This window comes from Protopterus annectens, chromosome 8.part0 (assembly GCF_019279795.1).
Source record: "Protopterus annectens isolate FY-2018-M chromosome 8.part0, PAN1.0, whole genome shotgun sequence".
Lineage (NCBI taxonomy): Eukaryota > Metazoa > Chordata > Ceratodontiformes > Protopteridae > Protopterus > Protopterus annectens.
The window spans coordinates 1,342,623,833-1,342,641,112 of NC_056741.1; the positions used below are offsets into that span (position 1 = coordinate 1,342,623,833).

At 40.3% G+C, this 17,280-nt stretch overlaps 1 protein-coding gene across 2 annotated transcripts in view; it reads left to right on the plus strand.

Moving 5' to 3' along the window:
• Window positions 1-17,280, plus strand: part of CD3E (CD3e molecule) — a 144,092-nt gene that overhangs the window by 41,742 nt on the left and 85,070 nt on the right. For both annotated transcript variants that reach the window (XM_044080888.1, XM_044080889.1), the window contains exon 4: window positions 9,677-9,865. In XM_044080888.1, the coding sequence (XP_043936823.1) occupies window positions 9,677-9,865 (189 nt within the window). The remainder of the gene's footprint in view (window positions 1-9,676; window positions 9,866-17,280) is intronic.

Below are 17,280 nucleotides of genomic sequence, written 5' to 3' on the forward strand. Positions count from 1 at the left end.
AAGGCCAATCTACTTAGTTTCTGCTCCTCCCTTCTCTCTTTCCACCTAAAAAAAAAAAAAAAATTCTAAGCTTGTTTCCTGCCTTTCCTGTTGGTAGTCTAGTCTGGATACAGATTTGCTGTGTCCAGGACTGTTTGTGGGCTTCTGAGCCTCCAAGCCTTTCTGTGTTGGAGGGAAGCCTTCTAGATTAATTTTGTTTCTTAGAACTAGACAGTTTTCTTGTTTCAGCACTCAAGTCTGTTTCTTTGAGCTCAACACTTGTTCAGAACTCATTGTAAGCACTAAATAAGCTACAAATTACTACAGCACTCAACTTTCCTCACTTGTCTAGAGGAAAACAGTTTCTAGTACTTAACAAATAAGCATCTATACAGGCATGTCTAAGGGTCAGCTCCCGGTGTTTTTTCCTGTCTACCTGATGAATCTGGGCATCTTGGGGCAATGCAGCAATTACCTCATGTACACAGACAACCCACTCCTCCTACCACCTAACACTACAACCTGTGAGAGATGCACTTATATAGCCAAAATGGAAGCAAAGCTCTCTTCACCCAAGACTGGACTAGACAGTCAAGAGGAGAAGGTAAACACTTGCACCACACCACACTCATCACATACTCCTTCAAAATTTACACCACCAAAACACACACATAGAAACACAAAACACACACCTACATTCACGGAGGCTCTCAGTAAAAACCTGCCCAAGCAACAGGGACCTCCAAAGCAGAAACACAAGCAATCTCAACCCCCCCCAACACAACCCAAATGACATATAGCCCACAAACTCGGTGTGCCACTCAACCACAGCCCATAAGGCATAACAACATACCCAACGCTCTAGTCTTAGGTGACTCCATAGTCAGGCACACTGATGTTCCACTTACCAGGCTAAACAAGGAGAAAGTTACTGTCAGCTACCTGTCGGGTGCCAGGATCCGCCACATAACACATGCACTCAGGTCACTCCACAAGTACAAATATGACTCTGTCATTGTCCATGTTGGTGTGAATGACCTGAGATGTACCTCCCTGGACTACATGAAAAGGGACATGGAGGAGCTGTCCGATCTTGTAGCCCAGGCAGGAATGACCCTAGCCCTGAGTAGCATCCTGCCATCACCCAGAACGATACCACAGTACAAGGACAAAATGATTGACTTCAACAATTGGCTAAGCTTCTGGTGTCATTCTAAGGGGATCCAGTATCTGTCTGCCTGGGATGACATGATCGACAAACCATGATGCTTTACCAGAGATGGCCTGCACCTGTCACCCCAGGGATTCCGGATACTGGCTAAGGCTCTAGCCACCCCAATAGTGCCTTTTTTAAGCAAGGTTCAAATGACAAATTCACCACTGTAACAGGTGCAAGCAAGCAGAATCTGAGGGTATTGCTACTCAATGCTAGAAGTCTAAACCTCAAAATGCACTCACTCAAGGCACTCCTTAAAATGGAGAACATTGACATCTGTGCAGTGACAGAGACCTGGTTCAGGGCTCCAGAGAGTACCCCTGTATTGCCAGGTTGTAATTCATACCACAACTTTCTGCCACCTAACCTGGACTGAAACACTAAAGGCAGAGGCGTGTCCATATTCATTAAGGATATCCACACCTCCAGGCTAGTTGCTCAGCATAATGCATCCGAGATTATCCAAGTGCAACTAACTTTGGGCAAGACCATAATCCAAATTGTAGCTTGCTACAGATCCCCACCATGCCCCAGGATTCCCACTCCTCATTTCTTGATACACTGGAAAATATTAGAGTACAACCTAACACCCTAATAATGGGTGATTTCAACTACCCCACCATTAACTGGGAAAACTACTCATGTACCAACTCTTGTGCTCAACGTTTTCTGGAATTCATAAATTCCAACTCCCTGGATCAACTTATCCACACCCCCACCAGGGGCAGCAATATCCTAGACCTGGTTATTACCAACATGGGCAACTGGTGCTCCACACCAGAGGTCAATTCCTCGTTGGTCAGATCCGACCACAAGCTAATCACCCTAGACATCCACATCCCTCCCCCACCCCCATTAGGGAAACCACCATAAAAAATATCTCCAAAGCCAACTTCACGCTTCTTAAGACAGAAGTGGCAAACTTCACGACACCCATGCTGACAGACAGTAGAGGTATAACTGCTGAATCCTACACAAATGCAGTTTATAAGCACTTACATGAATGCATGGATCGTGCAATCCCTAAAAGAACCAAGATGCTATCCACCAAAAAAAAGGAAGCCAATCTGGTGGTCCCCTGCCATAAACAAACTCTACAACAGGAGAAAGAAACTGTTGCAAAAGAGAGTAAAATCCCTTGATTGGAGGAACTCCCTGGTCAGCCTCAGTAAGAAGCTGAGATTCCTCATAAAATCCTCCAAAGCTAGTTACGAAAACAAAATCACCACTGACTCTAAAGACAACCACAAAGCATTCTATAGCTATGTCAAGAATCTCAATGGCAACACTCAGATCTGCTCTGAGTTACAGCACAATGGCACTAAATATACAGAACCAACTGATATTGCCAACATCCTGGCAGATCGGTTCAGTGCTAACTTTACCCCCCCTCTCATCCACTAAAGGGCCCATCTCTGCAGAAGAATGCAAAGTTCCTGTAGTCACGGCTGCACAGGTAAAAAACACACTCTCCAAAGCCAAGAACACAGCATCCATGGGACCTGACAACATCCCAGGCTGCGTTCTACATGAACTACAGAACGAACTGGCACCCCGCCTAAGTACCATGTTCAATCATAGCCTCACCTCAGGCTATGTGCCCACTGAATGGCGCACAGCATGGGTTATCCCACTCTACAAAGGGGGAGCCACCAAGGACCCTGGAAACTACCGCCCCATTAGCCTGATGAGCCTGGTCTGAAAGGCTATGGAACGTATCATCATGAAACTTATAAACAATAACATTGGTAATCTCCAAACTCTGGATCCCACCCAGTTCGGGTTTGTAAAAGGCAGATCATGTCTCCTAAACCTAATAGACTTCTTTGAAGTGGTCACCAAAGCCGTAGATGAGGGTAAGGTGGTTCACACAGCCTATCTTGATCTCGCCAAGGGTTTCGACACCATCCCCCATTCTGGAATTATAGATAAACTCACTAAACTAGGTATAAATCCCTATGTCATAAGATGGGTTGCCAACTGGCTCACTGACAGGACCCACACTGTAAAAGTAGCAGACTTGAAATCCAACTTCAGACCAGGGACAAGTGGAGTACCACAGGGTTAAGTCCTGGGTCCTCTCCTGTTTGGTATCTACTTCTCTGAAGTACAGGCTAACACAGAAGGTCTTTGGCTAATGAAGCTTGCAGATGACTGCAAACTCCAAAAGATGTGGACATCCTACAAAAGGGTCTCGCTGAGACAGATACCTGGTGTCAAAGCCATGGCTTCAATCTCAATGCCAAAAAGTGCATTGTCATCCCTTTTGGTAAAAACTCTGTACCCATGAACTACCACATAGGTGGTAGTCTACTTAACACTGAAAGTGTGATAAGAGACCTTGGGACACAGGTGGACAGTAGTCTCTCCTTTGATAATAACATTGCCACAGTAGTCAGGAAATCTTTCTATGGGGCACACCTCATCACAAAAGGTTTCTCATCCAGGAAAAAAGAGGTCATTGTTCCCCTCTACTCGTCACTCATTAGACCCATTATAGAGTACAATGCCCCTTTTGGTATGTACCTCACAAGACATCTACAACAACTAGAAAGGCCGCAGAAATACCTCACAAAGAGGATTACCGGCCTCAAACAGATGCCCTACGCAGACCGTCTCAAAAAACTGTAGCTTTACTCCATCGCATATCGCCTACTCATAAGCAATCTCTGCCTAACACACAAAGCTATGTCAAACCTAGAGGTTTTGGACATGCTCCACTTAAAGAAATCCCAATCCCCCCGAGCTACACGCTCTAGGGACTTAAACCTTGTCACCACAATAAACAGAACATGCTGGAGGGCTAGATTCCTGTCCCAGAGACTTCCTATACTCTGGAACAAACTACCTCTCTATATCAAACAAAGCTTCTCATTAGCAGTCTTCAAGAAAAATCTTGATGATTGGATGGGAGATAGGAAATTCACCCCGAGGATCACCTCTGTGGCTCTGCTCGACAGTGGCACAGGAAAATAATTTTCTTGGGTGGCGAAAGTCAGGGTACCTCTTGGCTTGGCTTATATAGGCCCTAGGGCCAATAGCCTAGTACCTACCTATGAACCTATGGAGAATTTTAAAAAGAGCAATAATCTAAGTACGGCATGGAAAGATTACAAAAAAGGATTTGACAGCATCCCACATTCATGGATAAAGGAGTATTTGCAGATATATGAGATACACCCTACATTGATCAATTAAATTACAGTGGTCATGAAACAGTGGCAAACCACTTTGCAGCTAAGCCATGATAAAGTAGAAACTAATCCCAGCGATAAAAATTCAAAGGAGGATATTTAAGGGTGACTCTTTGTCACAGCTGCTCTTTTATCTTGCCCTTAACTGATTAAGCTGTCAGCTTAATAGATTAGCTCATGGTTACAATTTGGCTTACAGACAACAATAAAGTTAAAAGACTTCTCATCTTCTTTTTATGTATGATTAAAACTCTAAAACTCATCAGATGAGGAGCTTGAAGCACAACTGGAAGCTGTCAAATCTTTCTTAGATGAAATAAGAATGTCATTTGGTCTTGCTAAATGTGCAAAAGCAACTTTTAAAGCAAGAAAGCTGCAGCATCAAGAAAATATCAGTCTGGGGCAGGAATGTGATATAAAGGGACTTAAGCAGGAGGGATTGTATAAATATTTGGGAACTGATGAAGAATTGACAATAACACATGAACAAATGCGAACAAAACTTAATAATGAATATTTTAGAACACTAACGTTTATATTGAAAATGGCTCTGACATCCTGGAAGAAAGTCCAAGCTATAAACCAATTTGCTCCTCCTGTTCTAACTTACAGTAGCCATTGGATCAGTTGCACAGGAAAACAAGAAAAATGCTTCATGCTTATCAAATCAGTGTATGCCAAGATTATATATTCCTTATTCAGAAGGAGGTATCGGCCTCCTTAAAACTGATTACATGTATAGATCTGCAGTTGTAGATACATATCTGCTGACCTCACCAGATCCAAACCTAGTTAAAATTCTGAAACGTAAAGAGAACAAATTTAAGATGACTTCCCTGCTTATTTTAGCAGAAACATATTGGTGTCAAGCAGGAACGGAAACTAAACTGGAAGCAGTCAATCAGGCAACAACTAAATGTGCCAAAATAAACAAAAGAAAGAATATAAGGAGAAGGATCAAATGAGAAGGCCAGAAATGTAGAAAAGGCATACATATAGTTACAAATACAGAAAAATCCTGGAGCAACCTTATGTCAATCAGGATCCAACGTAGAAATGATTAAGGTAATACTAGCAGCGCAAGATAGTAACATATATAAGTTTGGGAATATGCTTTCACATGGTGATGCAGGAGGTCCTTGCAAATAAATATACTTTGAGGTTTAATGAAAGTGACCTTCAGTGACTTAGCTTTGCAATATTTTCACTCATTGAAATTTCCATCAGCAAGTCAACACGAAACCCCAAGAGTAGCAGGGACTCTACCTTGTACAGCCTAACTAGCTATGTTAAACTAGAAAAATATTTCCCATAATAAGCAAAATAAAAGGAATAAATCCCAAAGAGCTGAAAACTCAGTTTGAACAGTCTGTGCAGATAAAGAGAGAAGTAACATTACAATTACAAATGAGTTTATTTCAAGCAATAAGGATTATAATTCCATTAGATCCTAAGACTTGAACACAGCACTCTGTTTGAGCAATCAGTTTATCCAGGGAGCAATATAATTACAGTTCACTGTTTACTTCTCAAATGCCATTATTTTTTGCAAAAAAAAAAAAACAGTAAAACTACACCAACACAGAAGACCATTTTCCCCATAAAATGGAGCTTGTAAATAAGTACAAAAAGTGTCAGATGCACCCTTTCCATGACAGCAAGCCAGTATACCTTGTCAGACAGATTGCAGTGCTGCTCATACATAATGATTAGGAGGATACATTTATAGATGTGCACCTGCAGTGTTTACAGTGGTGCAAAATTAGAGACAGAAGAAGAAGCGCTAATAATGTGCATGCCTGCTGTACTGCATACTCAGTTCTCTATGTCTTCTCTGGTTTCAGGTGCAAACCATTTGCTGAATTTGTAATGTGATCTGATTGTTTTGGTTGGTTTAGATGGAAGGTGATTATTATGGGGTTTGGATGAGTTTGGGAGATCAAAGAAGAGCCCCAGATGCTAGCACATTTCTACTCACACAGTTCTAGCAGCGGCAGATCCAAGAAGGTGCATGTTATATAAAACAAGATCCTCAGTACTACAGTCCAACATGAAGCAATACATTTGATTTTACTTAAGTTTGCAGTGAATTGCCTTTGCTTAAGCCAGTTATATACCATCATAAATTTTCCCAGAGATCCATTTGAATAAGTCCAGCAGCAGCAGAAGAAGACTGGATGACTGAAACCAAATTTTTGGGTTTTGCCAGAATACATCTTAACATATAAGCCTGATTCTGAGTATTCTGTAATCATAACTGTCTTCAAATCACTGGCACATTTCAGACTCAAACTCTCTTGATTGGAAGCTACATACAAGAATCTAACCAGTGATGACGGCCAGGTCTGTGAAATGTACATCACAAAAAGCTCCTGTCCATATATTCTGAATGGCAGAGTCATAAAGGGGCAAGATAGAAAAGTCAGAGTACTATAAATGGGCTGGAAGAAATATCACGCAATGAAGCTCTATATTTAGATAGTTTGGCTTTAATTTGTTCTTACACCAGTGTTTTGAATAATTTTGGTTTAGGAAGGAAGTATATAACTTTGCTAACTGCTTAGCAGAGACCTTTTACCATTTTTAAAAATAAGACATAGAAAGGAATTAATCTTTCAGAACTAGTCACTGTGACCAGAAACAATTGTCTTTCGTCATCTGTGTCAGAATCAGTGCTACCAGATAGGATATTAGGACTGAAGGAAATAAAGTGGAACAATTTATGTAAGAGATATTTGCCAATCTTATTTTTACAGCTAAGCGCATTAGCAGCAGTAGAAAAAGGACTAAATGGAGTCAAGGTTGTTGTTTTACATAACCTTGTTGTTCTAGCAACCAGGCACTTGATTCTTCTCAAAACTTCCTTAGGATTTCTATGAATTTGAGATTGTATTTTCCTCTTGCATTCATTTATTTAAAATAGATATTACCTTTGAAAGAACCAGGAAACATATCACACATAATTTAATTTCTTTATTGTTGTATACTTTAGGATAAAGTCCACTCACCTGTGACAGCTGCAACCCCCTACCAGATGTGATTTCATTACAGTAGGCATTATACGACATTCAAAGTGATTAGTCTGAAATTTAAGTCAATAACAGAATTTAGGTAATAATTCTGGAAAACAGGGCCCCATTTTGCACTGTTAAAATGGTCTTGAAGGATGGTTTATGCATACTTTGACAACTGATGAAATCTGATGTTAGTGTATGCTAACTTCTGCTTCTTTACAGACTGGCAGAGACTGAGCAGTAATGTCTCAGTACAATTAGAAGTGACTCAGACTGAACATTTTTCATTTTTGGTGTTTTTTTATTAAAATTACATTTAGTACTCTGTTTCCTGACGTGACTTAGTAGAACTCAACAGTTAATCCTTGAAACTGGGAGCTATTTTGAAATACCCTGAGAAATGTGGTCTTATAAGGAAATCTGTGCAAGATTGTACATGTTAGGAAATGTGGTGTGCTTCCTATAGCTGTGCTGCATGTAGCCGAATTCCTGAAAGTTCTATTAAGCATTATTTCTGAAAGAAGTTTAGAACAATAAGAAGTCAAACATATTCCAGCTTAAGTAGCGTAATACCAAATGCCAATAACTGTTTTGTTTTGTTCCCTTTCCCCTTGCTTCATTCTTTTCCAGTCTTCTATCCCAGTCACCAGGTCTATCATCCCCTTCCTTCATTCCCCAGTCTAACACTGATTTTTCTTCAACTGGGGCCAGCATGGAACTTAAGGGTATCCTGGGAATTCTCACCAGCAAAAGGGATTTCCTTTTGTTTTGTTATGTCCTACCCTCTTGTCTATCCCCTTTCCTATATGTCTATTCTGCAATCATAATCCCCTCTTCATGGACTATGCCTCCCATCAGGGAGCACAGCATTGAACATCACCCCCTCCCCCTCACACAGGAGAGGCATGCCCATGCCTCCCCTGCCAGCAGCTCAGACACCTAAGCTGCTAATTGAACCTGGGTCACCATGGATGTAGTTAGGGCTTTATCCCTCTACACCATGCCTCCCTGCCAGCACCTCAGACACATAAGCTTCTAACTGAACCTGGGTAACCATGGATGTAGTTAGGGCTTTATCCTACTGCACCATGGCTCTGACCAGCACCAATTGCTCTTCTCAAGCCATAGGGAAAAAACTGTGCTAGTCTGTAGCTTAACCTTGGTAACTTTAGTAATATGTATTCATGTTGTTTTTTATTTGTGAATTGAAAATAAATGAAGAGCCATGCTACACTCTGAGCATCAACTGACCAGTTGAAAAGTATCTTTGTTTGGCTTTCTTATTTTGTGGGACCCTTTTTCACTTAGCTTTTGAGGAGCACACAGCAAACATCCTATGTTAAGTGTATCAGTGGAGTATGATGTCACAGCATGTTCTTACCCTCCCCAATAATTAGAGGAGTAAAATACATTTTCATTGACCAGTGACAGTAGACCTGCCTACAGCTACAAGGCCATCCCACTGATATAAAGAAACTGACTGAATAACACTGTGCCTTCCATTAGCAGGGAATGATAGGTGCCTAAATGTATTGTTTTACTAAATGATTGGGAACCGCCTGGTAAATGGAAATGTTGAGTTGCCAGGGGAAGCACAACAGTGGACAAAGACACTAGTGACAGCAAGAAAAGTAACTGCCAAAAGCCGGTGCGATCACAACACAAAAGACTGTCCTACCAGTAGGTAAGACATGTGAAAAACAAAACAGTAGTGCCACCCTTGTACTATTTCTGAATAAATACACTTGGGGACTCGCCAGCTATATAGCGTTAATGTTTTCATTAATACTTGGATACTTTGCAGACAGCACATCACCACCTCGCTTTATCTTTACGAAATTGTCCTGTAGTTCCTTATTTGTATTTCTGAGTCTGTCCAAGAACAGTCGCATTATTGCTACATTGAGCACCACTACCAATAAATTATGATAATTCAAAAGGTGCTTACAAAAGGACCAGTAGGAAGTCTACATTTTCAACAGCAAGTTGTTTCATTCAGTTCTTTGCTTTCCTGTGTAAAGCTAATCATGAAAACAGTATTAATATACATCTGATCTAGGTGTAATGATAGCGAATTTTAGCAATAATTAATATGCCAACACACAAACACACACACACACACACACACACACACACACACACACACACACACACACACACACACACACACACACACACACACACACACACACAGTGCTCATAGTGTTAGATTTGACATTGAACATACTTATGGTAGTAACTGTTTTATATTGACTTTTTCTGTTTTTTTCTAGTTAGTCCCGTTATTAGTGGCACAAAACTGCAACTCACTTGTGCAGATGCATCTAATCCAACTGGCATATGGGATCATAAAGGGGCCGAGAAAGAACTTCTGAACATTCCTAACCTGAGTGAAACTAGAGCAAACATTTACAAGTGTACAGTTGGAACTTCAAAGTATAATTTCTATGTAAAAGCAAAGGGTAAGGCTATATTTTAACAATTCTGTCTGCTCCTTTTTGTGTGGAAATACTTTCTGGAAGACCAATTTGTTGGAAAGTGCAACCCAATTACAAGAATGAAGGCCTGACTAGACGATTATGAAATGTTTATTATTATTACTGTTATTATTATTGTTGTTGTCGGTGTTGTTGTTACTATTATATTTGAGTCAGCCAGTTACTAAACCTAGCATACCTCATCCCATCCTCAGCTCTCCTAACTGTGGCATGTCCCCTAGTCTGCTTCTGGTTTGATTACTGTAAAGTCCTCTACCTGTGAAATTTGGACAGAGTTTTCCCTCCTTCAGTAGTTACAAACCTCTGCAGCTTAACTACTTACTGGGCTGTATAGGCACCACCATTTTGTACTGGATCTTCAGGGACTTCACTAACTGCCCATATGTCCATATGTCAGTGTGTCATCTATAAAGGTTTTGTACTAGTATTTCTAGTCCTACATGGCGTGGGTCCCTTCTATCTGCAGCATCTCTTGATCTGGTACTAGCCAGCCTCAGTGCTGATCTCCTTCAGGGATCTGTCCATTTTATGTTACTTAAATAATGCTGTGTAACCTTCAGATCTATTCCCCCTCAAGGATCCATCTGTCCCACTATTTTCTCAGTCATATAATATAACCTCCAGTACTAACCTCCCTCTGTAAAAATGGCTCATTAGAAGTTGTACTAACTAAAAATGTTCTCTTATTTGATAATGAGCCATTTTTGCAAGTAGCAGGAGTGGGCATGGGTATGCCTATGGCCAATACTTATGCTAACTTAGTCCTACATCAATGTGAAAAGGAATTTATTTACAGTGATAATAATAATATGAACAAAAAAAAATCTTCTTCTATCAACAATTTGTTGATGAGTGTTTTCTAATTTGGGATGGCACAGAGGAAAGTATGATTGAATATGTGAATTACCTGGACAATACCACTAGTTTTTTGAAGTTTAAAATGACCAGTTCTAATAATAAAATAACTTTTCTGGATGTCGAGACATAAAGGAAGGAGAACTTAATAGATACCAGTATTCATAGAAAAGATGTTCATGTGGACCGTTATGTTTCAAGGATGAGCATGCATGTACCGCATGTATTTAGGGGTATAGTTAAACCCCAACAAACAAGGATAAGTAGGTTAACTACTAATGATGTGAAGTATGAAAGGAAGATGAGAAAAACAGCCACAGAATTTTTTGAAAAAGGTTATGATAAAACTATCGTAGAAGATACTTTAAAAAATGTCCTTATAAATAGAATAAATCTGACTAAACCTATTTTTTATGCAGGGCAAAGCCCTAAGATAGGAAAACCAAACACAAACACGATTAGATATGTAACAACTTATAATGTTAGAACTAATGAGATGGAGAAAATAATTAGAAAGAACTGGAATATTTTACTGATTATGCCAGAGATACAAAGACTCTTGGGCAATAGACCAAGCTTCGCATATAGAAACTTGTGCAGTTTAAAAAATAAATTGTGTTTTAAAGACTTTAAAATTTTCAAGGGTAATTCTAGCAAAATTTGTACATTTCCCTGTTTAAACTGCTGCTGTTGTATTGACATCTCTCAAGTATTATTGTATTTAGTCATCCGATAAACAAACATTTTATTTTTCAATGTTCAGCTACATGTAGTACAATGTATTTGGTTTACTTAGCTACATGTGTGAAATGTTTCTCCTTCTATGTAGGAAAAAACACTAGGAAGTTAAAGAGCATATAACAGAGCACAAATCTAATATACATAGGAATGTTTTGACAAATGCTTTTTAATAAACACGTTTTGGATAGTGGTCCTGAACACTATTTTAAATTCGGGGCAATTAAAAAGGTTTTGAGGCAAACTAGAAGTGGGGACATCAATAATATATTGGAAAATAAGGAATATAGTTGGATAATAAAGCTGCAGGCAGACTTGCCTCCAGATTTAAATAGCACTGTTAGCATTAAGCCTGTTTTAGTTAAAAAACAATTACAATTGCATTAAAAGTGTAACTATTATCATATAGGTTCATAGGTTCATACTAGGCTATCTGCCCTAGGGCATTTATAAGCCTAGCCAGAGTGTGTTTGGCTTTCGCCACCCATTTTAAATTAATTTTGCTATGCCCTTTTTCGAGGTTAGTATACTGTGCCTCTGTCTAACAGTGACACAAAAGTGATACCCGGGGTAAACCTACGATCTCCCACCCACTCATCAAGATTCCTCTTGAAGAGAGTCAATGATGGACTCTGCCTAACCTGGACTGGGATCTTATTCCAGAGTGAAGGGAGCCTCTGGGTTATGAATCTGTCCCTCCAGCATGTCCTATTTATTTCAGTGCTGAGGTTCAAGTCTCTCGAGCATGTAGCTTGATGGGATTTGGATTTTCTGAGGTGAAGCATGTCCATTAATTCTGAGTTGGACATGGCTTTATACGTCAGGCACAGATCGCCTCTGAGCAGGCGGTATGCCACTGAATAGAGCTGGAGTTTCTTTAATCAGGCAGCATATGGCATCTGTTTGAGCCCTTTGATCCTCTTGGTGAGGTACTTTTGGGGTCTTTCCAGTTGCTGCAGGTGTCTGGTAAGGTACATCCCAAAAGGGGCATTGTACTCAATTATGGGCCTGATGAGGGATGAGTAAAGAGGCACGATGACCTCCCTGATCTAGATGTGAATCCCTTCATGATTAGGTGGGCTATATAAAATGTTTTTCTAACCACTTTGGCCACGTGGTTGTCAAATGAGAGATTGCTATCAACTTGGGTCCCCAGGTCCCTAATTACTTCTTCTGTACTTAATGGATTACCACCTATGTGGTAATTTGTGGGCACTTTGTTTTTTCCAAAGGGGATGACTATACACTTTTTGGTGTTTAGCTTGAGGCCATGGCTCTGGCACCAGTTGTCTGTTTCTATGAGGCCCTTTTGGAGGATGCTTGTTTCGGCTGGAGAGTCGATTATGGCACCCAGTTTGCAGTCATCTGCGAACTTGGTCAGCCACAGTCCTTTAGTGTTGGCCTGTACCTCCGAGAAATATATACCGAACAAGAGAGGTCCCAGGACTGAGCCTTGTGGGACACCACTTGTAACTGGTTTGGAGTCTGACATGGCTCCAGCAATTCTAACCATGTGGGTTCTGTCCTTGCGCCAGTTTACAACCCATCTAGTAACATAGGGGTTTATATTTAAACTGGTGAGCTTATCTATAATGCCCGAGTGGGGTATTGTATCGAAGGCTTTTGCGAGGTCCAGGTAGGCTGTGTGGACCACCTTCCCCTTGTCAATGGCCTTGGTGACTGTTTCAAAGAAATCAACCAGGTTTAAGAGGCAGGATCTGCCCTTAACAAAGCCGAACTGGGTAGGATCCAGTGTCTGTAGTTCCTCAATATCTTTATTTATGAGGTCCATGATGATCCTTTCCATAGCTTTGCAGACCAAGCTATTCAGGCTTATGGGGCGATAGTTTCCAGGATCTGTTGAGGCACCACCTTTGTGGAGAGGGACCACTGTTGCTGTACGCCACTCTTTGGGTACATATCCTGTAGTAAGCCTGAGATTGAACAGTAGTTTTATGTTTGAGTTTAGCTCTTCTTGGAGTTCATGTAGGACGCAGCCCGGGACACCGTCTGGTCCCATTGATGCTGTGTTTTTTGCTTTGGAGAGGGCGGCTCTTACCTGAGTGTTTGAGATGTCAGGGGGGCAGCACTCTGCTGGGATAGATATTTGCCCTTTTGGTGGGGGGGGGAGTTTGTGCTGAACCTGTCAGCTAGGATGTTGGCAATGTCTGTGGGTTCGGTGTATTTTTTGTCATTTTGGACTAATTCTGAACATATCTGGGAATTCCCACCCAGGTTCCTAACATAACTAAAGAAAGCCTTGTGATTATCCTTAGTGTCTTGTGCAATTTTTCTCTCGAAGCTGGCCTAAGACGATTTTATGAGTGCCCATAGTTTTTTGCAAATACTGATCAGAGATGCCTTCCCTTTTTGGGATTTTGCTCTATCATGTAGTAGCTTCCTCCTTCTATTGTATAGTTTGTTTATGGCTGGGGTCCACCAGACAGGACGTCTGCCTTTGGAGGATTGGGTCTTGGTTTTATTTGGGATTGCATGATCCATGCATTCCTGAAGGTGTTCATAGAATGCGTTTATAAAGGATTCTGCGGTCTGGGCCGTATTTTCCACAGGCCTTTGAATGATTCCACCTTGGTTTTGAGGAGTGTGAAATTTGCTTTAGAGAAGTTTTTCACTGTGGTTTTCTGGGCAGGGGGTGGGGTCGGGATGTGAATATCCAGTGAGATTAGTTTATGGTCTGATCTTACCAGTGAGGGATACACTTCTGGTCTGGAGCATAGAGTCCCCATGTTGGTGATGATCAGGTCCAGTATGTTTTCCCCTCTTGTGGGAGTGGTAACAAGTTGTTCCATAGCATTTGAGTTTATAAATTCTAGGAACCTTTGGGCTAGGGTGTTGGAGCTAGAGTAATGCTCCCAGTCTATGTTTGGGTAGTTGATGTTGCCCAATATAATGGTCTTTGGAGAGACCTTCATATTTTCCAGTGTTCTCAGGAATGCCGAGTGGGGTTCCTTGGTTTGGGAGGGTGGTCTGTAGCAGGCTATAAATTGGAAGGCAGTTTTATCCACTGTTAGTTGCACATGGATAGTTTCTGATACTTCGTGCTGTGCCACCAACCTGGAGGTGTGGGTATCTTTGACGAATATTGATACTCCCCCTCCTTTCGTGGTTCGGTCCAAGTTTTGGGGCCGAAAAGCATGGTATGAGGTATAACCTGGTAGTGCTGGGGTGCTCTCGGAAGCCTTGAACCAGGTTTCTGTTACTGCACAGATATCAATGTTCTCCATGCTAAGGAGAGTTTCGAGTGCGTGCATCTTGAGGTTTAGACTTCTGGCATTGAGTAGCATTACTCTTAGTTTCTTATCCCTTGTGATACCTATGGAGGTGGGTTTGTCTTTTGAGCCTTGCCTAAAAAAGGCACTATGGGGGTAGCAAGAGCCTTCATAGGCAAGAGCCTATGAAGGATTATTTCACATTAAAGTATTAATGAATATTTGTACAACTTTTTTATGATTTTATTTTCATTAGAATGTTTTATTAGTTAACTTCTTTTATTGGCTCACTGTGATCATGTGATTTTTTGATAGCTTTTTATATACGATGAAAAGTTTTTATATCTGAATAGCACTGAGGAAGGGTTATACCTGAAAACTTTGCATGCAGTAAATTCTCTGTTTTGTGAACAGTCTTGGAGTTAGTTTTGTTGATTTTATCCTACTTTCCTAACTTCTGGTTAGTCACTGCCTCAACTTCATTGTAATATTTGATTTTCACACACACACACACACACACACACACACACACACACACACACACACACCTGGGAAAGGCTGGCACAGATTTACGAGCTGTGCCCCCTCTGCCCAGACTATAAGGTAATTACACTGCCACAAGTTAGCTACTCTAAGGCTGTTACAAGGGTACCCAATTACACTGAGTAAAATTAATACTAATACAAATGGTAGAGTTTGACCAATGCATAAAGGCTTACGGGAGAGGCCACAGTGTCACTAAAATCAGTATAAGTACTCTTAAGATGTTAAAAGTATTTTCTAAAAGACCAGCCACAATGAAATGTATAGAAATATTTAATAACAAATAATAAAATAGAAAACATGAGAGTACTGAATATCTAGTTACAATAAACACCAGACTTTCAATCATAGGAGATTTAAAAATAACACAGCTGGATAGATGCACACAGATGCAGAAAAACATTACTTAACTAATCTCACTATATTTTCTTGACTGACTAAAGAATTACTATTCCTTAGTTAAGTTGCTTACTACTACACCGAGGCAAGATGATAAGTATTGAGTTGCTTACTACAGCCAGGCAAGATGAGCTGTGTGGATGTGTGAGATATCTGTGAGAGATCTTTCCTGGCAGGTTCTGAAGAACAAAGTGTTGCTGCGAAAGTTCCATCATATCTCTCACTAATATCTAAAAATCATTTCAGTGCTGATTTTAGAATGACATCACATCTGGTCACCTGACTCTGATACAGTACACACTCAAAGTTTTACTTAGATCTGTTGCAGCAGCAGCTGAATACTATAAAACAATTTCAAAAATGTCCACACTTCCAGCATAGCAATTAGTTCACCCCTCATGATACTACAGTAAGGTTCCTAGTACTGGTTTTCCCAGATATTTTTGTCACTGGCTGAAATCAGACCTGTAAGATCTTAATAGGTTAAATTAACCAGTTTTATTTTCAACCTATTTTTCAAAATTAGCTGGACTGAGATTAAAACCACTTTTAAAAAGCAGAGCGCCATAAAACTAAAAACTAAATATACCTAATACATAAGTCTAAAAAATAAATTAATATTATTAAATATACAAATATAAAATAATGAATTACCCAAAAATAAAATATAATATAATATATGTATATGTGTATGTATGGTATATATATATATCCAGATAAATACATTAAAAAAAAAAAATTAAGTGTGCCACTGCCTGCTGCCTTTTTCTTTAAGTAGATGCCCTTTGCCCTAAATTTAAACCATGACCTTTATCAGCTCTCAGCAAAATGATCCACCCTACTTTCTATCTTCGTATGATTCATGATGTCACCTCCTCTACATTTAACATTCATTTTTCCCAGCACCCTAAACATGAACTTGTTGTGGACAGGACTTTGTGTCACATGCTTGGCCAATGCATTCTGCAGATTGCCTTTCTTTATATTCTAACAGTGTTCCCTTATTCTGTCTCTTGGACTGAGATTAACCTCTTCCCTTCCAGAATTCCCTGTTAAAACATGTACATTAAAATCAGTTATAATACTACTGGCATACATGGGTATTTCTTTTCTGTCCAGCAGGACCCACTGTTGATGCATTTTTAACACAAGCAACTTTAAAAATACATTTTTAACACAAGCATTTGTACAAATCAGTGTGATAGTCAAATGACATAAAATTCTTTACAAAAGTCCAGCTAGCTATGCTGGCATATGTTGCACATGCACTGCCCTACTCTCCCTGGCACAGGTGAAACTACCTCATATCATATCATCATCCTCACTCATATTGTGTGATCCTGAGTGCTGTTCTCCCTCAGGAATCTCTGTGTTTCTTTGTTACCCAACTCACACTGTGTAACCTGCAGATCTATTCTCCCTCAGAGATCCATCTATGCCATTGGTACATCAGTCATGTAATACAGCCTTTATTACCACCCTCCCTTATGGATCTGTCTAGTCTTGTGTCACTGCCAAGTTATGGCATGTGATGCTCAAAGTTAATCTCCTTCAGGAATTTACTGTCACTGTGTTACACTCAGTCATGTTGTATGATCCTTGGTACCATCATTC